The 25,289-nt window shown below is 42.8% G+C and overlaps 1 protein-coding gene across 9 annotated transcripts in view; it reads left to right on the top strand.

Annotated features, from left to right (window-relative positions):
• Positions 1 to 25,289, top strand: part of ZNF185 (zinc finger protein 185 with LIM domain) — a 68,596-nt gene that overhangs the window by 9,722 nt on the left and 33,585 nt on the right. For all 9 annotated transcript variants that reach the window (XM_082207548.1, XM_082207545.1, XM_082207546.1 and 6 more), the window contains exons 2-9: positions 16,284 to 16,361; positions 16,865 to 17,000; positions 18,199 to 18,273; positions 18,724 to 18,786; positions 19,411 to 19,449; positions 20,327 to 20,395; positions 21,999 to 22,067; positions 24,351 to 24,431. In XM_082207548.1, coding sequence (XP_082063674.1) covers positions 16,337 to 16,361; positions 16,865 to 17,000; positions 18,199 to 18,273; positions 18,724 to 18,786; positions 19,411 to 19,449; positions 20,327 to 20,395; positions 21,999 to 22,067; positions 24,351 to 24,431 — 557 coding nt within the window. In that variant the 5' untranslated portion in view covers positions 16,284 to 16,336. The remainder of the gene's footprint in view (positions 1 to 16,283; positions 16,362 to 16,864; positions 17,001 to 18,198; positions 18,274 to 18,723; positions 18,787 to 19,410; positions 19,450 to 20,326; positions 20,396 to 21,998; positions 22,068 to 24,350; positions 24,432 to 25,289) is intronic.

Here is a 25,289-nt window from a genome sequence, read left to right as displayed (position 1 = left end):
TCTGGGCATGGGAACTGCTAATCCAGGGGCAAAACTAGGCTTTATTTCACCTGGATCAAAGACCTAGTTTGGCATCCACCTCCAGGTGCATTTGCGTAAACACACACAGGCTGGGAGTCTCAATAGCACCCCTCTGGAGGTTTCACCCAGAGTTACAGCACCAGCCAATCCAACATGCCTCCATTTTGCCAGGATTCAGACTCCGCTTGTTGCCTCTTATCCAGCCCATGACTGTGTCCAGACGCACATCCAATGCTTGCACAGTCTTTCCTGACTGAAGTGTTATGGGGGGGGGGGAGTTTCTGTTAATGGTTGTTTTGCTGGTCTCTGTATTGTTTTCAGCTTCTCCTTAAAGCTATTTAAATGATATATGAGCTTGCCTCTTGCGGTTGTTTTTACAGTAGGTGAGCCAACTTGTGTGGGTTTTGCCTTAAAAGGCGGCATAAAAAGAAAAGATTTTCACACCAAACACCGCAACTAGGGATGCGCAAAGCTGCCAATTTCAGTTTATCTCTATTTCATTTTTTAATTTCAGTTCTCCAAATTTCCACATCAATTTTCAAAATTTATTTTAAAAGGTACTAATGAAAGTTCCTCCACATTTTAGCATAAAATTTCTCCTAATGTACATATTTTTCTATGCAATTTTGTCTAATACACACATTTTTGGAAGCAATTTCCCCCAATATAATGCATTTTGGTATGCTATTTTTACTAATATATGCATTTTTAAATGCATACTTTAACCTAGTCTACACATTTTTGTAGACATTACTTGGCTGGAGAGCGACATTGCAATATTCAGAAAAATGTGAATTTTGAAGGATGGCCATGTTTCGGATTGCATATTGTTGTGAATTAGGCAGGATCACCTTTAAAGGCAAACTATATTTTCTCCATGATCCTTAAATTTACAACAGAGCAAGCTGCCTTCACCCAGGACAGATCGCCTGTCCATCTAGCTTCGTAAGCGGTGGCAGTAGCTCGCCAAAGTCTCAACTTAGAGGTCTTTCGCATCACCTGCTATCAGATCCTTAAAAAAGAAGGATGCCAGGGATTGAACTTGAGACCTTTAGCGTTCAAAGAATGTGCCCTAACTACTGAACTACACACACAAAGAGAGACAGAGACACACACAGAGAGAAATCACAAACAAGGAAAGCCCCGTTTCCCCCCCAGTTAATAGCCATTGAAGTTTTTAAAATCCCATAACATACTATTTGTCTGGCTAGCCCAACACTACTATTTGGACAAAAAGGGATGTGGGGGGCACTGTGGTCTAAACCACTGAGCTTTTTGGGCTTGCCGATCAGAAGTTCAGTGGTTTGAATCCCTACGACAGGGTGAGCTCCTGTTGCTCTGTCCCAGCTCCTGCTAAGCTAGCAGTTCGAAAGCACACCAGTGCAAGAAGATAAATAGGTGCCGCTGCGGCGGGAAGGTAAATGGCATTTCTGTGTCCTCTGGTTTCCATCACAGTGTTCTGTTGCACCAGAAGCAGTTTAGTCATACTAGCCACATGACCCAGAAAGCTGTCTGTGGACAAACACTGGCTCCCTTGTCCTGAAAGCGAGACGAGCGCCGCAACCTCTTAGTCGCCTTTGACTGGACTTAACCGTCCAGGGTCCTTTACCCTTTACCTTTTACTATTTGGACCTTCAGCATAGGCAGGGGTTGCTAGCATGGCACTCCTGGGTACACCCATGCTCCCACAAAGACCCTCCCTCGCACTGTTACAGGAGCCTCAAACTCTTCTCCCAAATGGGTAATTTTAGACTCTAGAGTTAATGGGCTTCCAGGCAGTAATGTGTATGACTTCCACTTGTTTCAAATTGCATTATAGCCTGCCTGTTTAGAAGGCAGATGTGTATTATTTCAAAAAGCTTCAAAATGTGGCAAAGCAGATTTTTCAAGTGTTGTGAGGGGACTCTTGTGCAGTGGGGCCCTAGACTTCTGCTCCAAAGCACCCAGAAAACAGGGTCAGTGATTTACCATTGGAGCACATGGGTGGTGGCTGTTGTTATTATTGCTGTTACATTTCACTTCCATAGTTCAGGCATATGAAAATAGATCTATGCAGTATGCAGAATCGCAATTAGAACCAAAAAGGCACCTTACATGAAATCAAGCATTATGTAATTTAATTATCACATCAGAGGCTAGGAAGCTGAAATCAAAGCAGAAATCCAAGTGCACCTCCTAAGGACAATTTCTAGAGTGTTGCTGATGCTCCAATGGTGAGGGAGCTTCCTGAAACTGGCTGTGCGGGCTTATAGCAGCCACAGGGCCTCCATCCTCTTTAGGTAGATGAATCTGTTGAATAATCATTAGGAATTAATTATAGGTAACAACAATAATTACTGACAGCTGAAGTGGGGCGAGGCACTTCAGAAATGCCAATAATAACTGGAATTTCTGCCTGTCAGAAAGCTGTTAGAGGCAACAAATCTCTATCAGGTATTGGTGGGAGCAGTCAAGAGTTGGAGGCAACAGCAGTCCTAAATTATTATTATTATTATTATTATTATTATTATTATTATTATTATTATTATTAATAGCCCGCCCATCTGGCTGAGTTTCCCCAGCCACTCTGGCTCCCAAACAAGTGTTAAAAACAACAATACAGCATTAAATATTAAAAACTTCCCTAAACAGAGTTGCCTTCAGATGTCTTTTAAAAATAGGATAGCTGCTTATTTCCTTCACATCTGAAGGTAGGGCATTCCACAGGGCGGGGGCCACTACCAAGAAGGCCCTCTGTCTGGTTCCCTGTAACTTGGCTTCTCGCAGTGAGGGAACCGCCAGAAGGCCCTCAGTGCTGGACCTCAGTGTCCGGGCTGAACGATGGGGGTGGAGACGCTCTTTCAGGTATACAGGACCGAGTATATATTTAGAGTCCTCCCTTTATCCTGTCTTTCAGAATTGCAGAAACCTAACTCCACCTCTGCATATGGGGCCTCCAACATTTCACCAATGAGAAAAGGGACGTCCTATTCCATAATAATAACAATAATAATATTTATAACCCTGCCCATCTGGCTGGATTGCCCCAGCCATTCTGGGTGGCTTCCAACATATATAAAAGCATAATAAAGCATTAAACATTAAAAAGGGAAACTTCCCTATACAGGGCTGCCTTCAGATGTCTTCTAAACGTTGTATAGTCACTTATCTCATTGGTTTGGGGGGTCAGATAACTCCATACCCTCCAACATTTCTCTGACGAAAGTAGGGACACCCTAAGGAAAAGGGACATTCCTCCCTCTTAACGGGACTCTCCTGTTTGGTGTCCCAGCAGGGCATTCTACTTTCCTCCTGTGCTTTGTGTTGTCTTCCTGCATCCCAACCTTCATTCATTCCTCCTTGTGCTGTTTCTTAGTGTATTTACTTCCCAGGGTCGGGGGGTGGTGGTGTTTATTTATTTTTTGGGGGGTAGCTCTGCAAACCTTTGGGCTCCTTTTCTCTTTGTTCTCTTTTTTAATCTTTAATTTTCATTTGTATATATTACAACAATTATTCAATTGTAATTTTAACATTTCGAACTCCAACTCCCTTCCCCCTCTTTCTGTGGTTCTTTACATTTCTTTTCATCTCCCTGCATATCTCAACATATTCTTTTATATATCTATTCCCGTATCTCGTATATATTTTGAAACTGCAGGTTTTTACATTAATCCTGCCAATGTCTTAATCTATTTACAGTTTGTAAATACCCAATAAACCATTTCCATTCCTTTCTTTTAAAAATATTATCTTGGTTTCTTATTCTTCAAGTAAGTTTCCCCATTTCTGTGTAGTCCATTAACTTCTGTATCCATTCTTCTCTTGTTGGGACCCCTTCTTCCTTCTATTTTTGGGCCAATAATATTCTTGCAGCTGTGGTTGCATACATAAATAAATTTCTATACTGTTTAGGTAGTTCTGATTTCATAATTCCCAAAAGAAAAGCTTCTGGTTTTAAAAATAAATGTTATCTTAAACATCTTTTTCAGTTCATTATATATCATTTCCCAGTAAGCTTTAACCTTATTACCAGACCATTACAAGATATGAAAAAAGTTACCTTCTTTCTCTTTACATTTCCAGCACATATTTGATTTCTGTTTATACATTTTGGCCAATATACTGGGTGTTAGGGACTATCTACATAACATTTTCATATAATTTTCTCTTAAACTATAACATGCTGTAAATGTTCCCATGCACCCATTCCTATATTATGATCAATATCTATTGCCCAGTGTATAACTGAAGATTCACTTGTTTGTGCTTTGTCTTCCATTTCAATAACATCTTATACATTTCAGATAACACTTTAATATTACAGTTTAGCAGGTCTCTTTCTAGTTGTGATTTTTGTTCCCCAAACCCCTACTTCATATCCTTTTTAAATACTTCATTCAAATGATGATATTGTAACCATGTTGTTAACACCTCTGATAAATACTTAAGTTCTTTTAATTTAAATTTTCCACCTTCTTCTCTTAATAAATTTCTATAAGTTGCCCAATTTTCCATCATATTTTTCTTCTTTACTGCTGTAGCTTCCAAAGGTGAAAGCCATAGTGGTGCTTTGGTCTCCAACAAGTTTTTATACTTATCCCTTACTCTATACAATTTTTTCCTGATTGTATGGTTTGTAAAACCTTTATGTACTTTCGCCTTTTCATACCACAAGTAAGTATGCCAACCAAAAATATTATCATGACCTTCCAAATCTAAAATATGTGTATTCTTCAATCCTTCAACCAGCACTGAGAAGATGCTTTATAATATAATCTCATATCCGACAGGGAAAAACCTCCTCTCTCTTTCGCATCTATCAGTATTTTATATTTTATTCTCGGTTTTTCCAAAGCCTTAAACATAAAGTCCCAGAAGTCATTGTTAAATGCTTTCTCAGCATCTAAAAACATTAAAGCTGCTTGTTTTTTATTTCTTATTTCTAAATATTATATTACATCAATTATGTTTCTAATATTATCTTTCATTTGTCTTTCTGACAAAATCTGGCCTGATCTTTATGGATCACCTCTTTTAATACAGTTTTCAACCTATTAGCTAATATGTCTCCAAACAGTTTATAATTGTTATTCAACAACAAAATAGGTTGATAGAGATACAGAGTTGGTTATGAACTATCTTGCTTATGAAATAAAGTTATGTATGCACTCTTCCAAGAATCTGGTAACTCTCCTGTATTCAAAGTTATATTCCTAATATCTTTTAAAGGTTGTATTAGGTATTCTTGTAATTTACTTTGTAATATATTGCTGTCCTTCAGGTCCCGGTGTCTTCCCTAATTTTGCTGTAAAATTGCTTGCTGTAATTCCATCATTGTGACAGGTGCATTCAGAAATGTCATTTTATTTTTTGGTATCATAGGTGGTTTGTTGTCTTCTAAATATTTACCCATTTCATCTAAATTACTTGGTTTGGCTCAATATAGTTCTGCATAAAAACTCACAAACTGATCTCTTATTTCTTTTCGGATTTTCCACAACTCTACCTGCTACATTTAGTCTATTAACACAGTTTTGTTTTTTCTTCTTCTTTATTTGACAAGCTAATAGTTTCCCTGGCTTGTTAGCTTGTTCAAATTGTTTCCATTTTAAATATCTAAAGGTATTTTGATTAAATTAATATAATTAAGTTGTGCTTGATAAGCAAAATGTGTGTAAAATTGCACAGAAATAATTAAAAATATTAAATGATTGCTAAGTACTTGCAGTTATATCATCATCGTCATCATTTGGCATTACCTGTCATTTTCAGAAGGTAACATTTAAATTCTTTGCTTTTCTGAAAACAGGCTTACGAACCTAAATGTTGCCCAGCCATAAAAATAATAGCAGATTTGAATTCCTCACACCCAAAAACATATTGTTAAGACCTCCCACTGAATAAATTTGCAAAAATCAAGTTTCACCCCTATAATGACACACCCTAACATCCATTACGGTCTGTCCTGGCTCCCTAAAGTGGAAAGGCACACCCTGAGATTAAAATCTATAATTAGAGAGGCTGACATCTCTATCACTTGGGTTTGTAGGTTTTTTTTAAATACGCCCATATAAATTGATTAGGCAGTCACTATATATCTAGATGCCTACATTTTACTGACAGCAGACTACCCCACTGCACTCACTGAGAGATCTGATGTGGTCTAGTGGTTAGTGTGTCAGACTAAGTCCTGGGAGGTAGGTAAGGTAAAGGGACCCGTGACCATTAGGTCCAGTCGTGACTGACTCTGGCATTGCAGTGCTCATCTCGCTTTATTGGCCGAGGGAGCCGGTGTACGGCTTCCGGGTCATGTGGCCAGCATGACTAAGCTGCTTCTGGCAAACCAGAGCAGTGCATGGAAACGCCGTTTACCTTCCCGCCAAAGCGGTACCTATTTATCTACTTGCACTTTGCCGTGCTTTCGGACTGCTAGGTGGGCAGGAGCAGGGACCGAGCAACGGGAGCTCACCCCGTTGCGGAGATTCGAACCGCCGACCTTCTGATCGGCAAGTCCTAGGCTCTGTGGTTTAACCCACAGCGCCACCTGTGTCCCTTAAATCCTGGGAGACCAGGGTTCAAATCCCCATTCAGCCCTGAAGCTCATTGGGTGACCTTGAGCCAGTCAATTACTCTCAACTGAACCTACCTTGCAAAGGATAGAATGAGGGAAGAGGAAGTAGGTATGCCACCTTGAGCTCCTTAGAAGAAAGGTGGAATAGGAATGTCATAAATAAATAAAGTAATAAAATAAATTCATGAGTATGTGACCCTACAAGCATCTCTGTCTGGCCCCAGGCTGCAGCCCCTCAACAGCTCTGCTTTGTAGCCCAAATATATTTGCTTGGATAATGCCACTGAGTTCAGATAATGCCAGGAGGATCGGGATATGTGCATGTAAGTAAGTAAAAACTAGCCTACTCTGCTGAGCACTCACTATTGCCTCCACTGGCACATGGCACTTGGAAGATTGCTCAGAAGTGAACGTGGCTCTCAGACTGAAAAAGATTTCCCAGCCCTGATATATAAGATGATATATAAGATTGCTCCATGGGCTAGCAGAATAGGTTTATGTAGTGCTTTATTTTCTAAAAAAAATAAAAATGTTTAGGGGTACTCTCATTTTCCTACTCATATTGAAATACTGCCCCTCAATGAGGCCAAACTTAAAGCCACAAAATGTTTAGGGGTATGCATACCCCTGCGTCCCCCTAGATAAAAAGCACTGGGTTTATGGTCTTTGTCAAAGGGGAAGCTATGCCACCCTCTTGGTCTTACTACACCTGATCCAACCACCCCTATTTCATACTCTCCAAGTGTCCTGATTTTCCAAGGACTGTCCTGGAATTACAGAAGCCATCCCACTTTCTGATTTGATCCTGGAATGTTGCGGATTTCCTTTTTCCTCCTCTTCTCGTCTTGATTAAAAGTGGTGGAAAGATCAGACCCCCGCGCTCCTGTTCTTTTTGGAAATAGGAACTGTTGTTCTCTCTCTCTCTCTCTCTCTCTCTCTGTTTGTGTGTGTTTGTGCATAGGTGCAAAAACAGAGTCCTGTTTATACTGAAAATACCTGCATCAAATGAAGAAAACAATGAAGCTGGCATGCAAAGCCCTTCCTATAATTTTGAAGGAAAATTTAGCCATTCCATGTTCAATTCTTTAATTGCAACGCTCCAGCAGACAGTCATTTTTAAGGAAACGTGCATGCATTTGGTAGGCATGCTAGTGGTACCAACAAGCCACAACTTAGGGATGATGCTTGGTGGAGGCAAAATTCTTCAGAAGCCAGTTTCTAAAGATGCTGATTCATATTGGTATATTGCCATTTATTGTAAATGGAGCCTTATACTGTCTATTCAGAAGTTAAGTCTCACTGTATTCAGTGGAGCTTATTCCCAGGTAACTGGGCAAAGACTGTGCAGTGTTAATGTTGCGATCCTAAGCATTTTTACTCAGAACTAAGTCCCACTGAGTTTAATAGGATTTACTCTTTGATATGGATGTGGGTGGTGCTGTGGGCTAAACCACAGAGCCTAGGACTTGCCAATCAGAAAGTCGGCGGTTCGAATCCCCGCGACGGGGTGAGCTCCTGTTGCTCAGTCCCTGCTCCTTTCCAACCTAGCAGTTTGAAAGCACGTCAAAGTGCAAGTAGATAAATAGGTACCACTTTGGCGGGAAGGTAAACGGTGTTTCCATGCGCTGCTCTGGTTTGCCTGAAGCGGCTTAGTCATGCTGGCCACATGACCCGGAAGCTGTACACCGGCTCCCTCAGCCAATAAAGTGAGATGAGCGCCGTAACCCCAGAGTCGGCTACAACTGGACCTAATGGTCAGGGGTCCCTTTACCCCTTTACCTTTTTACTCTCTGGTATATTCCTGATCCTCCTCCTCCTCCTCCTCCTCCTCCTCCTTCTTCTTCTTCACCTTTTTCCCTGAGACTCAAGGCAGCATATAGCTAAAATTTTATTTCATTCCATTTATCTGTAGGTGTTCTATACAATCCCTTCCTCTCAATTTCTTTCTTTACAACAATCCCGTGAGACAGGTGAGGCAGAGAGGTTGTAATTGGCTCAAGGTGACAGATGTATATGGGTATATGACATCTACATGTGCGGTGAGATCAAATGTGGGAGAAGCTTCCTGATGTAGAATAGATTGTTCCTATTTTCACCTGAGAGATGCTGGAGGCTCAGTCCACAACATCTCTAGGTAGCACTGGGAAAGACCCCTGCCTGAGTCCCTGGAGAGTCAGTGTAGAGGCTATACTGAACTGCCAGTCATTGTAGAGGCAATGGGTTAATTCAGCATAAGGCAGCTTCCTAAGTATTTTCTGACTCCATGTGAGATGAGTGCCGCACCCCATAGTCACCTTTGACTGGACTTAACCATCCAGGGGTCCTTTACTTTTTTACCTTTGGTAAACTACTCAGGGTTGTATCCAGCTTAGCCCACTGAAATTAATGCACCTCAGCTAGTCATTCCTATTGATTTCAATGGGGCTACTTTGAGTATGAGCAACATTGAAAGCAACCTTCTGTCTTTATTTTTGGGTTTCAGGGATGCCTTGTTAAAATTTTATTTGTGTGAGTTGCTAGCATCGTTGCCTTGGTTCAGCTTCTTCCTCGGCATATCCAGAAGTTACATTTTTATTTGTTGTGTTTATAAGTATCTATAAACTGCTTAATAATAATAATAGAATTCCAAAGTGGTGCACGTAAAAACAATATACAACAAATATCAATGATATACAAATAAAGCCAGCAAGGTTATATGTCAACTTATGTCTGAAGGTGGATTGGCTACTTGGGATTGATGAGTTTTTGGAGGAGAGAACATTGGAGATTTATGACATTTCTATGATGCTTAAATTCACTTACAAATATTCAAGTTCAGCAAAGGTTGAAGAAGACAGCTTGACACTCTTACGAAGAACAGATCCACTCACTGTTCACTGTGTCAGAACTCCAGAGATAACCTCCTACCCTCAGAAACTTTCAGCTTCGCAGAGCTCAAAGCCCACTCTCTAGCGGGGTGCTGCAAAATGAGAAGGCCAGAGCTGACACTGGACTTCATAAATGGAATGCTGATGGGGATCATGGGGGGAACCTGAAAATTAGGTGGAGCATCTGGAATCCTCAATGGGGAACAATCCATGCTGCAGCAATTTGTTGTAGGTCACACTTATAAGAATAATGTTGCACGCAACCCCGAATTCTGATTCCAGGGGTTCCAGGCCCAGTGTTCGGTTTACTTAGAATGAGGGACTGCGGAGGCTATGGTGTGCTAGGATATATGATTTATTTACACATATATACAACCTGAACCAACAACGGAGGGACTCACAGCATTAACCCATCAGAAATTCTTGCTTCTTCCATAGCCACCCATTATTTTTTAAAAAAAATGTTTTTATTAAAGGTTTTTCTTGGTTACAAAAGTACACACATCATCTCTGTTTTCAGATCATAAAGCCCTTTCTACAGGTCAGCTATATTTGATGTGAGACATTAATATACAGTATACAGTATAAAATTGGGGGAGAAGAGACGAGGGGAGAGAGGGGGTAGTAAACATTCTTTCTTTTACAATACAGTGGTACCTTGGTTTATGAACATAATCTGTTCCGAAAGTCCGTACTTAAACCAAAGCGTTCTTAAACCAAGGCATGCTTTCCCATAGCAACCGAGGACTCAATTTACAAATGGAACACACTCAACATATTCTGCTTCCAAGGCAAAGTTCACAAACCAAAACACCTACTTCCGGGTTTGTAGTGTTATTAATCCAAGTTGTTTATCAACTACTGGTAAGCTGTTCTTAAACCAAGGTATCACTGTAGTGTATGTACAAGGTTTTTGTATCAGCCTCATGTGGGTAGGTTCACTTTCTATTCAATTATTAGTTTTGATTGGCATTGAGAGAGGTTGGGGGGTCCAGGGCATGGCTGGTTGTCTTCAGTTGACAGCACGAGTTGCAGAAATCAACCATGGCGCTCACTCTGCGGCTTGTGCCTGCCCAGTTCACACACACTAACTCCAGCTATTGTCTTTTTCACTGCCAGCCCACTCATTTACCCTATGGCACAGAGCAGCTGTCTTTGTTATGCTAACGCTACTTAGGTGGTAATGACAGTCCTTGCCTGGCTAATTCAATCCATTAAATTTTAACTCCATGCAGACTAAGCCCCCATGCTCACAACAATACTAACTGCAGGTCTTCAGGGGTGTCTCTTGCTCCAGATGACTCACCAGCATTCGGAACTGGGTGTACACATTGCTAAAAAGCAGGAAGCACATAGCCAAAAAGGAGAGTGGCGTAAGAATTGCATATGTTAATTTATTACTATAGATGCAAAATTATAAATGGGAGGGATTCAACATCATGCTCTTCTGATCGTTCTGTCAGTATAAACATTTCTGCCTCTTTATCCCCCTGCACACTGTTCTGGGTGTTCTCCTGACCCCCTCCAGAGCCAATTTCGGGGTGGATTGGGGGCACAAAGAGAGTGGAAAAGAGGAAACCCCATTATGCCAGTGGGAGCCCTTGCACACTGGTTTACTTGAATCTGGCCCAGTGAGCTGTATCCAATGTTAGTCATAGAGTAGACCCCTTGAAATTAAAGGACATGACTTAATTCCAATAATTTCACTGAGTGCATTCTGAGTAAAAAGTTAGTTGGATATAACCCTGTTATTGTAATTTAAAGAACAGTACAATGCAGTTCATTTTAACAGGAAAGCCTGTGACCAGGCCACTGTTGAAAGGGCATCTTCAAGAAAATTGTTCTCCCTTCTTATGGGTATTGTTAAACTAGGCTTAAACTGCACAGCCTTTCAGAAATAGGACTCCTTCAACTAGAACTGGGATTGGAAACCTGTAGCTTTCCAGAAGTTGGACTCCAACTTCCATTGGCCATAGCCAGCACAACCAGTGGTAAGGGATGATGGGGGGAGTTCTAGTCCAGAAACAGCTGGATGTCCACAGGCTCCCTACCCCTAAAAACTGGAAGGCTGTCCTCTGCAAAGTGGGGCATCCTACCTGAGCTGCTGTGTTCGAAAACGACTAAGAGGCCACACAACTTGGCACTTTCATCCTTTCCCGTCTCTCATACAGACCCACGCTAAAGCAGCTGTCTAATTTTTCAGAGACTCGACAATGTATGTACTAGCTATGCCAAGGCTCTCTCATCAACAGGTCTAGACTGCCTCTTTTTCTCAATTAAACTTGGAATAGCTCATCCCAGACACTCAGGTTGCACTGGAATTTCTGGCTTTGCAGATTCATGCAGAACTAGGCAGGTTGGAAGCACTTGGCAGGTATGGCTTTGGGGAACAACAAACAGCCCTTGCCGGTGCTCATTTCCCCTCCCCAAACCATGAATCATGAAACAGTAGCAAGCCCTGCCCTTTCTTGACAGTTTCCTCCCAGCATGTTACAGGTACAAGCACTCTTTACAGGAATCTTTCCTGTTCCACCCCAGAGACACTTAGCATTCTATGTCCACTGAACATAGGTATATTGGGATTTGTTTAGCTGTTGCCCCTTTAGGATTCCCCCCTCCACTGAAGTTTTATCATACTTCTGTTCCTTCTCCTTCTTCTTTGGCGATCATTCATAGCCGAGTAAGATTGTCTCCCATAAACATGGTTTTAACAATGAGTCCGTAAGTGACTGTGGTGGCCAATTCTGGATCCACACGTCCTTCTACAGTGGGGACATTGGTCTCCAGATGGGAGTTGATCACGGTGTGGATTTGCCAAGCGTGCCTTCCTCTTAGCACATTTCTCCCTTGCATCCTGAGTTCAAGTGTCTTCAAAGCCCATGACACCTTTGGTAAAGGCTGTTCTCCAACTGGAGTGCTCGCAGGCCAGTGTTTCCCAGTGTCAGTGTTTATACTACATTTTTAAAGATTTGCCTTGAGACTGTCTTTAAACCTCTTTTGTTGACCACCAGCATTGCGCTTTCCATTTTTAAGTTTGGAATAGAGTAGTTGCTTTGGAAGACGATCATCAGGCCTCCACACAACATGACCAGTCCAACGAAGTTGATGTTGAGAAATCATTGCTTCAACACTGGTGATCTTTGCTTCTTCCAGTACACCGATATTAGTTTGCCTGTCTTCCCAAGTGATGTGTAAAATTTTTCGGAGACACCGTTGATGGAATCTTTCGAGTTGGAGATGGTGTTTATAAGTGGTCCATGTTTCCTGCAAACCTTACAGCTCTCTGTAGATTGACACTCTCCCCTTCCTGCTTTGTCACTGCATTTTTAAAATTTTTAAATGTTATTGATTTGTTAACAAAAAAATGTGCAGGTATAAAGAAAGAAAACAAAGGATCAAAAAAATGTAGACCATAAAGCATTACAGCCTGGGGGGGGGACAAGAGTACAGCTGTTCCAAATATATAATAAAGCATTAGCTCATACAAATAACAAAATATATGTAAAAATAGAAGTTTTCTCCCCCTGTGGGTGAACCAGAGCAGCACACGGAAACACCATTCACCTTCCCGCCAGAGCAGTACCTATTTATCTACTTGCACTCTGACGTGCTTTCGAACTGCTAGGTTGGCAGGAGCAGGGACCAATCAATGGGAGCTCACCCCATCGCGGGGATTCGAATCGCTGACCTTCTGATCGGCAAGCCCTAGGCTCTGTGGTTTATCCCACAGCACCACCCGTGTCCTTGATATTTGCATAGACAACCCATTTGTTGGTGGCAGGACTTTTATTTTAGCCAGAACTCACCAGAACTCAGTTCCAGCACATCTCAGGCGGATGCCATTGCCATTCTAAGAGAACATGAGAGAAGTTCATGGTGAGCTACAGCACCTATTTTTCTAGAAAAATGGCACTGGTTGGTGACAGAATTTGCTTTGTGTGAGTGGGCTTTGTAGTACATTTCACAGAATATTCTCTACAGAGCCCTCCAACTTCTCCAGCAGTTTGGGGATGAACCGCCAGTGCATGAATGTAGCTTTCAATCATCCTTGATATGATGGTTGCTGGGATGTCAACATGCATTTCTCCCTTCTCATCCGTGACATGTTGGAGAGTGTGCCTGTAGTCTCAGTATCTCTGATACTTCAGTTCTTTGCTGTTATGGAAACTAGCATATTTGAGGGATCTGGGTGGGGTCCAAACCTGGTGCCCTGGCTAAAACAAACACCTTGGAATCAAGGCAAGTTTCTGGTAATGGGGAAATAAATTTTATTTCCTGCTTTCAGTGCTGTCGACACCAGTTCTTGACAGCTGGGCTGACACATTTACTGTTTAGGATTGCATTGTGATAAGGAAACAAACTAGTGCACAAATATGCATGACAGCACCGGGATGCCAAGCGGTAGCTAGGCAGGGGGCCGGAAGTAGCAGTGCTTACTTCATCCTAAAGCAACGGGAGTGGCTCACTGTCCTTTCCGTCTTATAGACTAACAGTGAACTCATTCTCTGAGGGCGGATCCTTACGTACATAAAAAAGGGTGGTAACAACAGGTTTGGGTGACAGCCAAGGTTTGCAAAAGTGCGAGAAAACAGCCTAGGGCCAAAAACAGTGTTCTCAGTAGGCATGGAATGCTGAATGACTGTTGTGTGTGGGGCAGAGGGTTGGAGCTAGAAGCTGAATGGAGTATCTTTGGAAGGGTATGGCTGACTGGCTGGCTTGAGTCCTGAACAAGAGCACTCCAGAGTAACAAGGTCTTGTGCGTCCACCTTGTAACTGGTCAACACTATGATGATCAAAACTCTCCTCCTCCTCCTCTTTTCTCCTACTTCCCACAGCTGTGTCCAGGATGTCACTGAATCTACATCTCCTTAGAATGGCTGAGTTCAAAATGTCAAGGGTTGTGCTGGCCATATGTTTTGCCTTCAGGGCTCCCTTCCTCCTTGAGTAGGTACTCTCCTCCTCACCAATGCTGGCAAACAGAGTTAGCGGTCAAACAAAACATGGAAGATCACAGACTCCCCACAGACTCCTGCTTGTTATATGAGGAAAGCTGAGCATTTCCAAAGCAGCTCCCTACAGCTGTCTTCTCCTCCCTCTTCCTTCCCTGACCCGCCTATTTGTGATTCTTAATTTCTCTCTCTGCAATCAGGATGAGCTTTAGCTCATTGCTAAAGTCATATCACAGACACCACACATTATAAGACGTTGCTTCCTCTCTCTGCTTCTATTAAGGTTTTTGAGTGGAATACTGGAACACACTTGCCAAATCCTTCCCCCCCCCCAAGCTGCTGAATCAGGAGCCCAGAGGACTCCCCCCACTCTGCATTTTGGAACACAGGCAGCTCAGCTGCAGGGAGAACACATGCTGATCTCAGCAACCAACCTAGATATTCTCTCTCCTTAGAGACACTCTTCTAGCCAGCTCTACCAACTGATGATCTATCAAGACAAGAGACCTGCACAGCCAGCAGTAGAACTCCATATTGTAGAATCTTGCTGACAGCTTATAAACCTTAGGAACACACACACACACACACACACACACACACACACACACACACTACAATCAATTGAAACATTTCCATATGTCGACTGCCAGTGGATGTGTTCATTCAGGGTGGTCTACAACGTGGATTTGTTGTTAATTGCATTTTTATTGCTTCTTTTATTTCTCATACATTGTTGTTTTTTTCCTACTGCAATGTTAATGTAATTGATTTCTGTAGAACCCAAGCAACAACTTCCTTAGTTTATGGTACATTTCCTGACATTTATATGTTTCCTGTCTTGTACCTTGAGATAAGAATGCTTAAGAAGAAAACTCCATCTAGTTCAGCATCCTGTTTCCCTACAGTGGCCAAAGAGGTACTTCCGAAAAAAACTGTAACACAAGAAGCTGCCTGATAGCAAATAGGCCTATCTGTTCATCTGTCTAGCTCAGTATTATCTACTGTGATTGGTTGTAGTTCTCTAGGGTCTTTGCTACCTCTGTGAGCCTTTTAACTAGTGATGCCAGGGACTGAACTTGAGAAATTATTCGTGCAAAGTCTGTACTCTGTTACAGAGCTGTATATCACTCAACCCCTTAAGCAGGCTAGGAATGAAATTGCTTCTCCAGCCATTGTTCTCCACCAACTGGTATCCAGTGAAACATTGCCATTGGTTGCTTCTAAATGGCCTGTTTACTTATTTTGAAGCAGGTTTACTGAACATAAGGACCAAAACCACATTCATTGTGCAACCAGAACTTGCTGGTATGCAACTGGACTCCACCTGCAAGATAACAACAATCAGGAAGGGGCCACTGAACATTGAGGTTTCTTTAACCATTAGGGCTAATAATTTCTTTAAACACAAGAGCTCCAAGTTCTTTTTCTCTGTGCCCATATTTCTGTAAATCCAAGGTGGATTTACAAAACAACATTTGGATTTACAAAACAACATTTGGATTTACAAAACAACATTTATTGGGGGCGGGGGGGGTTGGATCCCTCAGGATGTTGGACTACACGAAAAGCCTAAAGGTGCCCACATGTTTTAAAATTTAAGTCTGTTTACAAAAAGCTCACATGAGCTCACATGCAAAGATAACATTTGCATTCATTGCCTCAACCCCTTATGCATCTGGCCCTGTCCACCAGCAGCAAGTGGCCCCTGGAATGTTTTCCAGGATGGAATGTGGCTCTCTGGCTGAAAAAATGTTCCTCAACCCCTGCAGTAAGTAATGCAACTGTTGGAAGAATCATAAAAAATAGAGTCCATTTTGTAGAAAGTTCAGCAATGCCTGTAGTACTTCCACTCGTCCAGTCTCATTAATAACCTGGATTTCATTCTTCCCTTCCCAGTTATACCTGCTAGCACAAAACTCTGAATATTGAGGAAGGAGGAAACACAAACCATGCTGTCCCTCGGCGTTGTGAAAGGTAATGAACTGCTGAGTAATTCTTACTCATTCCCAAGGGTTTAGAAGTTTGCAGCTCATTCTGCAGGGCTCTACTTTTAAGCTGCATAGTAAAGGTAAAGGGACCCCTGACCATTAGGTCCAGTCGTGACCGACTCTGGGGTTGCGGCACTCATCTCACTTTATTGGCCAAGGGAGCCAGTGTACAGCTTCCGGGTCATGTGGCCAGCATGACGAAGCTGCTTCTGGTGAACCAGAGCAGCACACGGAAACTGAGAACGGGAGCTCGCCCCATTGCGGGGATTCGAACCACCGACCTTCTGATCGGTGTAGTTTAACCGACAGTGCCACCAGTGTCTCTTTTTTAAGCTGCATACCCTCCAACATTCTTCAGATGGAAATAGGGACATTTCTCACTGCCCCCCCCTGCATTTTTGTCCCCTGCAACAGAGCATTTTCAATCGGAACAAGGGCAAGTGTATGCATTATGCAAGTGACTTAGTTAACACTTTGTGCATTCATTAGATGGCGTCATTCTACCTAGCGATGAGGATCGAAAGAGGATCATCACCCAGATGAAAGTGCGGACAACACTGAAAGGGGATAAGAGCTGGATTCAGCAGAGATCGGACCCTGAGGAGGATCAGAACCATAGCCCATTGTGAGTAGAGGCATTCACCTGCCTTGCCAGCAAGATTGCTGTTCCATCTGCCCAGTCCTCTTTCCAATGCTGACAAAAGATAATATCTCAATCATCACCCAACTTCTCAGAGAAAAGTTCACAAGGGATCAGACTTCAGATTTTGCATTGTGTGCAGTGCTGTTGAATATGAAGAGCCTTGTATTTTTTTAAAAAGGCAGTTGACGAGCAGCTGGTGTCTGCCAGAGCACTGAGAGACATTGGCATGTAATTGAGGATCCAGAACACCAAAGATCCATTTATTCACTTTCCTCTGAAGGTGCAGCCTGTAAAGAGGGAACGACTAGGATTTTAGATTCTTTGTCATCTATCTCATATGTATGCAAGTGCATGTCTGAGGTTTTTTGTTAGTCCTAGCACAGGAGAGGGTGGAACCTTTGGGCCTTGGGCCAATCGCCCAGCCAGGTTACAAGTTGTCCTGCAAGGCCATTTTTCCCAAACCACATCTGCCTGTCTATCAGCTGGTGTCCCTGCAGGGAATACACTGACAAAGCAGACCCCTGCAGCCAAAAGGATTGAATCCTCACTTCACCAGCTGGTGAACACAGAGTTCAATCCTGAAGGGTGCTGCTTTGCCAGTGCATTCTCTGTGGGGAATATACTCACAAGGTAGAACCCCCTCACCTTTGTAAGTCAGTTTTGCCAGGTGGGCAGAACTGCCCATCTATCAGTTGTCTAGGGCTGGAGGAATCTGTTCTCTCATTTTCTCAGTTTTCCATTCTCCAAATTTTGCAACAATTTATAATCTTTTTAATTAGAAAAAAATCATGAAAATTCTTCAGCATTTTAGTGTAAATTTCTCCAGATAAGCACATTTTTGTACAAGCAGTTTTGACCAATATATACATTTTGCAGAAGACTTCCTGTAACATGGTGAATTTTTGCATATTATGATTCTCCTGCTTGGAGAATAGCATCTCAACATTCTGATAAGTGCAAATTTCAAAAATTTCAAAGGATGGTTGTGTTTTGGTTCTCCAGACTTTATGGTGAAGGGTGTATAATGAATAAATATTGATATAATGATATCAATATTGATTTATTGATTTAAATATTGATAATAATAACTGAAAGAGCATGAAAGCCTCTTTCACCAGGGCTGCTTCCACCACACTGATTTCTCACTTTTGCCTCTCTTCTCCCCTCTCCCGTCCAACAGGCATTCACCATTGAGGACCAGGGGCACCACTGGGAAATCTCCTGCCTCACCGAAGAGTTTGTCACCGACTCGCAGGTGCCTTTGACGAACTGCCTGCACATCTTGCTTCCTTTGGGATCTATCCACTGGCAATTCTGTGCGGGCTTTGTAGGGTTTGAGATGCATTCTGGACTTAGAACATTTTGAGATGCAGCAGTGCTGGGAGGATGCCTCTGTATGATATTCTGGGAAGCTGTTGCCAGTCTGAGAATATAATATTTGGTTAGATGGGTCAAGAATCTGACTCAATACGGTATAAGACAGTTTCCTTAATTTATATACTTCTTATCATGGTAGTTGACTCAACTGCTCAGCTCCCTTCGAAGGCTACTAGGCAAACATCAGTCTACATAAAAGTCAAGTGACAGTAAGCTCTTCCTTAGCCAAATGCAATAGGACTCAAATTCCATCATGAATTTGTGATATTTTATCCTGCCATGATGTTGTCTTTTGTCATCTGGTAACATTTCTCTTCTGTTCTTCCAGATTAGCCTTTGCTGAACCACCTTCCCAAGCAGAACCACAGTCTCCAAAAAGTTATTCCAAAAAGTTAGTGACTCCCTTTTACTGCAAAAAGTAGGGCACTTAATGGGGGAGAGGGGTATGGTTACCTTAGATAAAGTTTGGCATTGCAGGTTGTAGTCTGTGAATTTCAGTTTGTGTATGTGTTTATTGTAATTCTTTGTAAAAACTAGATATCAAAGTTCTCCTGAACCAGGCTAGGAAATGAACGTCAAGCAGTTGTAAATCCCACCTTACAATGAGAGAGGAACTTTTAAAACCCTGCAATTCTTCTCTGGCTTAGATTAAAAACTGAGCTGGAGAAGAATTTGCAACTTCTCCCCAGCCAATATCTACCATCCATTTGTATCCTCCCCAGCCCCAAATTCAGTAGTTCCTTCCTTTCTCAGGTAAAAAAAATAAATGGCCCAGGATGGATGTAGTTCTTCCGATGATTCGTCCAAAGGTTTTTAAAAACAAAACACACATTTCCCCAACAACTTGTTGACCCCTGGGGCAAATGTAGTTTCCCCACAACAGCAGTTCTTCTCTGTGGAAATGTCTTTCTTTGTTCAAACTTTCCAAAGCCAATAGTCTGGATAAAACCTTAAGTGTTATGCCTCTGCATATTTTTCTCCTTTTGCCAATAATGTATTTCTCTTCTCTACCTAGATCTCCCAGTGCCACATCACCTTCTGGATACCTCATCAGGTGAGAGAGATGGGACCAGAAAGAAGGAAAGCATTTTGCTTTTGATATAGAATCATAGAATGAAGGAGAGTCCACCACCTTCCAAAAAAGTCAAATCCACCCACAAACAGCTCTTAATGTCAGAAAGTTCTTCCTGATATTTAATCAGAAATTCCTTTCTTGTAACTTGAATCCATTGGTATGGGTCCTACCCTTCAGAGCAGCAGAAAACAAGCTTGTTCCATCTCCTGCAGGACAGTCCTTTAGATATTTGAATATGGCTATCACATCTCTCCTCAGTCTCCTCTTATCCAGGCTAAATATACTCAACTCCTTCAACCATTCCTCTTAAGGTTTGCTTGACCAACGCAGAATATGGTACTATTATGTCTCTTAATAAAGACACTAGACTTTTGTTGATGCAGTCTAGAATAGCAGTAGCTGTTTTTGTTTTTGTTTTTTGTTTTTTTTCCCTCTGCCATATAACACTGTTGATTCATATGAAGCTTGTGGTCTGCTAAGACCCCTAAATCCTTTTCACATGTACTACTGGCAAGCCAAGTGTCTCCCATCTTATATTTGTGCAGCTGGTTATTCCTGCTTAAGTGTGTCCTCCTAGCGGTGCAGCAATAAAATTGCCAGCACATTTGCAAAGATAAGCAGGGTCTGGTATAGTTTCAAACTGGTACAAATCCACCTAACAGTAACCTTGACCAGCCCACATTTTACCAGCTTCTCTGCAAGAATATCATGGGGGACTTTGAAATCAAGATACACTATGTCCTTATGGAGATCAAGATACACAAAGTCCACAGCATTCCCAGATCCACCAAGCTTGTAATGTGCTGTGTGATCTTGGAAGTTACTTACATCTTTTCTCTCTGTGTCTCTCTTTTAGAGGGGTTTTCACCAAGACCATTGATAAGACTACTCCTTTGAACACAGCATCCAATGGCTCACAAAAGAGGTGTGTTTGATTAATCTCTGATCTTCGGACAGACACATGGCTTTGTCAATGAAGTCAAAGCCATACGATCCAAGCACACCCCTTGCCAGAAATAAGGGTGGGTGGGTTAAGGATGGGCAATGTTATGTACTGAGTTGAATAGGATCCAAACTGCAGCAATCTGATTAGTCCTAGAACAATAGGATTCAGAATGCAGCAGTCTGATTGGTCCAAGAACAATGCAGCAGTATGATTGGTTGGCAGGAACCACCCAATCATGCTCCAGATATAAGTGAATCCACAACCTGATTGGCTTACAGTAGAATTCCAGAATTAACCAATCATGTGCAGCCCATTGTGTAAATAATGTATATAAAGCAGATACTTTGAGGGGACTTTCATTCATTCCTCCTCACCACTATGAGCTGAATAAAGAGCATGAAATCACTTTGCGACTCTGAGTATATTTCAGGCAATCATTTCAGAACCATCAGAATATAAATACAGGTAGCCCACATTTGTCTAAAAAACAGTGCCTACTCAGAAGTAGTTGTGATAGAATGGTAGAATCATAGAGTTGGAAGGGATTCCATGGACCTTCTAGTCCCATGGTTCCCAACGTGGGGCACCCCCCCCACAGGGGGGCAATTTGATTTTTAGGGGGGGGTAATTTGAGAATGAGTTAGACCAAGTTAATGGCCTTTTAGGCTTCCTCAACATCTGGGGACGCAGGTGGCGCTGTGGGTTAAATCACAGAGCCTAGGACTTGCTGATCAGAAGGTCGGCGGTTTGAATCCCCGCGACGGGGTGAGCTCCTGTTGCTCGGTCCCTGCTCCTGCCAACCTAGCAGAAAATGCAAGTAGATAAATAGGTACCGCTCCGGCGGGAAGGTAAACGGCATTTCTGTGCGCTTCTCTGGTTTGCCAGAAGCCGTTTAGTCATGCTGGCCACATGACCCGGAAGCTGTATGCCGGCTCTGTTGGCCAGTAAAGCGAGATGAGCGCCACAACCCCAGAGTCAGTCACGACTGGACCTAATGGTCAGGGGTCCCTTTACCTTTACCACATGAATAGAAGTTCACTTTTTGAATAATAATAACAACTTTGTTATTTATACCCTGCCCATCTGGCTGGGTTTCCCCAGCCACTCTGGGGGGCTTCCAACAAAATATTGAAAATACAACAAAATAATAAGAATTATATGTCGGGGGGGCAGTTCCAGGATTTTAGAGATGATTAGGTGGGGCATGGCCAAAAAAAGCTTGGGAACTACTGATCTAGTCCAACCCCTACAACACAGGAATGCTCAATGGGGCTTACTCCCTGGTAAGTGTGAATAATCCCAAAATTATTAAATTGTACTGTGTCCAAGAGTGTAATTGGATAGTCCTGCTGCACACTTTGTCCTGTATCAAGTAAAAATCTGAAGCTTACTTAAAAGAAAGAAAGCTGGACATTTAGAAAAGTGGGGTGGCTAAGAGGCTGGGACATCTGTGGATACAAAACCTCAGACCTTTGACACAGCAACTTCTTCACACCGTTATATTATGAGGATATAACCCTGCAGACATATCACTTCTGTTTGTTCAAACCACTGATTATCTCTGGGCGTGTTCTGCTTTCAGTGCCAAGAGTGCCAGCCTGCCCCGCTTCAGTCAAGGGCACAAGATGAGTACTGAGGAGTACAAGAAACTGTGAGTATACCCAGAAGGGATTTGCTACCCTCCTCTAAAGAAACCCCATCTTGGTCAGGGCAGGCGCCTCATATGTAATGCTCAACAGAACTCAATCACAGGCAAGGAAGACCCATTCTGATTGATGCTGGGTTTAGTGTGTGTTATTTTTACAAAAAAAAGCCTCAGAGTGAATTGCCCCACATTTTAAAACATCAAACTATTTATCCAGTGTTTAAAACTAGGTACGTAGAATAAGCACAAAATACAGTGGTGCCCCGCAAGACGAATGCCTCGCAAGACGGAAAACCCGCTAGACGAAAGGGTTTTCCGTTTTTGAGCTGCTTCGCAAGACGATTTTCCCTATGGGCTTGCTTCGCAAGACGAAAATGTCTTGTGAGTGTTCCGATTTTTTTCCGCTCCCCCCTTTTTCTAAGCCGCTAATCCGCTAAGCCTTTAGTAGCCGCTAAGCCTTTAATAGCCGCTAAACCGCTAATAGCGCTAAGCCACTAAGCCTCTAATAGGGTTGCTTCGCAAGGCGAAAAAACCGCTAGACGAAGAGACTGGCAGAACGGATTAATTTCGTCTTGCGAGGCACCACTGTAAAAACCGAAAGGTGTTTATCTGGCAACATGAATAAAAAGGATGCATCCAGCCCAACCTTGCTAAAAGAACAATGTTCATTTATTATTATCTAGATTCAAATACCACCCTTCATCACATGATCTCAGAGCAGTTCACAAGATAAAACACTGCATATTTGCTCAAACATTATCACAATAAAACAGCACAACCTGACAATTAACAAATAAAAACAACAAGAAGAAAAAAACTTGGATTCTTTTTTGTTTTGTTCCTCTTTTCGTGTCAGGGGAGATTTCTTACAGTAACATAGGAAATGGCCTCATACAGAGTCATACCATTGGTTCCTCTGGCTTAGTATTGTCTACACTGACTGGCAGCAGTTCTCCAGGTTTCAACCCTACTTGGAGGTGCCAGGAATTGAACCTGGGACCTTCTGTGTGCAAGGCAGATGCTCTGCAACTGAGCTACATCCTTTTCAGCTCCCTCCTACGCCCTCAGCCCATCTGCTCCATATTCCATGCCATTCTCAAGGAGCTCCTAAGCCCAGGATCACATTTCCAGGAGGAGCAGGGTGATGCAGATGGAAGGGTGAGGCAGGGAGGTCTGATTCTGGGAACAGGAGCTATGCTCCATTCACTGAATGGAAGCTAGAATCCAAGCCAAAGGCAACAAATGAACTAAATTCCCCCCACTCCCGTTATTTTACATAACAATGATGGCAGTTATCTGTCAGTATTGGACAGCAGTCAGACACTCTGTGACACAAAGCGCCTTTTAGTTTCAGTCGCTCTCTCTCCATCTTTCATCTTCTTCCCAATGTTCAGTTTTGTTGCTTTGCTCCCTCCTTTTTTCCTTTCTCTTCTCTGTTCTTCAGCTCTCACTAACCACCATTACCCTCCTTGCCTTTCCCGCAAGCTCTGTGCTCCTTCTTTTACTTTATTGGTTCAGGAGAAAATGTGGGTATAGAAAGTACTCTTTGTTGAGAAAATCCCAGCAGAGATTTAAAATCACAAAATATGCAGTAAAGCATATTTAAAGTAAAGTATATTTAAAGTAAAGCATATTTAAAGTAAAGTATAGGCCATTTAGACCTTTAAAATATGTCTTTCCAAGTGAGTTCCAAAACAGTCCCCTCTTTCCCCAGCATAGCAGAAGACCACATGTTTAGTAAGTTACAAATGGTTTACTTACAAACTCTCCAAAGGTCTGGTTCACGTGCTTTTCCACACATCAGTCATGAAAGTTGCACAGGCAGCAAGGCCGGCCTACCTGTGAAGCAAGGTGAGGCAACTGCCCCAGGTGGCAGGATCCACAGGGCAGGAGATATCAGTGTAGGTCTTTATTCCACCCTTGTTCCTGATGTAGAACATCCCTGGTGGGGAGGAAGGTACCATGTCTTGGGCCAGCCCTTCATGCATTAATTAAACTTAAGCATGTCAGTTATATGAGGCTGGCTATCTCACACACTTTCCCCACATCCTATGATCTCACAATCCAGATCATTCCCTCCCATTCCCAAAGTTCAGAGGGGCATGTGGATCCTGATGTAGCCACAAGAGGGAGGTATTGGCAGGCTTCAGAGAATCCAAAGTGTACTGTGTTGCCTCTCACTGTGGTTGGAGCTGTTGTAGAGAGGTGAGGCTGATGAGCAAGCTTCCTCCTGTGGCTGTTTGCTGAAAATAACAACAATCCACCTCTTCTTTCTTATACATGATCCAGGGCTCCTTATAACATCAAACGAGAGCTATCCGAACCAGGTGACGTGGAGCCTTCCGTTTCCCCAGATGAGCAACAAAAGAGGTACCGCATCATAACTGCAGCAGACTGCACATTGAGGGTTATGTTTGAAAGCAACAGAGTTTAGTCCCTGGAGCAGAGAGAGCACCATGAACAATGAGCTCTTGTACAGCTGTGCATGGGGGATTTACGGTGCAATCCAAATCCCAGACTCACCAGAATGGGGAGCTTTGGATCCAACGGGTTTTGGGCTGCCCCAGCTGAGCCAGGGCTTTGTTGTTGTTTAGTTGTTTAGTCGTGTCCGACTCTTCGTGACCCCATGGACCAGAGCATGCCAGGCACTCCTGTCTTCCACTGCCTCCTGCAGTTTGGTCAAACTCATGCTGGTGGCTTCGAGAACACTGTCCAACCATCTCATCCTCTGTCGTCCCCTTCTCCTTGTGCCCTCCATCTTTCCCAGCATCAGGGTCTTTTCCAGGGAGTCTTCTCTTCTCACGAGGTAGCCAAAGTATTGGAGCCTCAGCTTCACGATCTGTCCTTCCAGTGAGCACTCAGGGCTGATTTCCTTCAGAATGGATAGGTTTGATCTTCTTGCAGTCCATGGGACTCTCAAGAGTCTCCTCCAGCACCATAATTCAAAAGCATCAATTCTTCGGCGATCAGCCTTCTTTATGGTCCAGCTCTCACTTCCATACCTCACTACTGGGAAAACCATGGCTTTAACTATACGGACCTTTGTTGGCAAGGTTAGCCAGGGCTACGTTGGCATAAATCTCCCACCCAGGCTGAGGTGCTGCAATGCCAGGGTAGGCGTAGCCCCCTCCCATGAAAGGGGCGTTCCAAGGGGGTGGCGGGAGAGAGGGAGATAATTGCACTAATTCTCAACATCTTTCAGCTCAGTCACATGAACCAGCAACCTAG

The sequence above is a fragment of the Podarcis vaucheri genome (assembly GCF_965113315.1).
Source record: "Podarcis vaucheri genome assembly, chromosome: Z".
Lineage (NCBI taxonomy): Eukaryota > Metazoa > Chordata > Lepidosauria > Squamata > Lacertidae > Podarcis > Podarcis vaucheri.
This window is presented reverse-complemented; position numbering and strand designations above follow the sequence as displayed.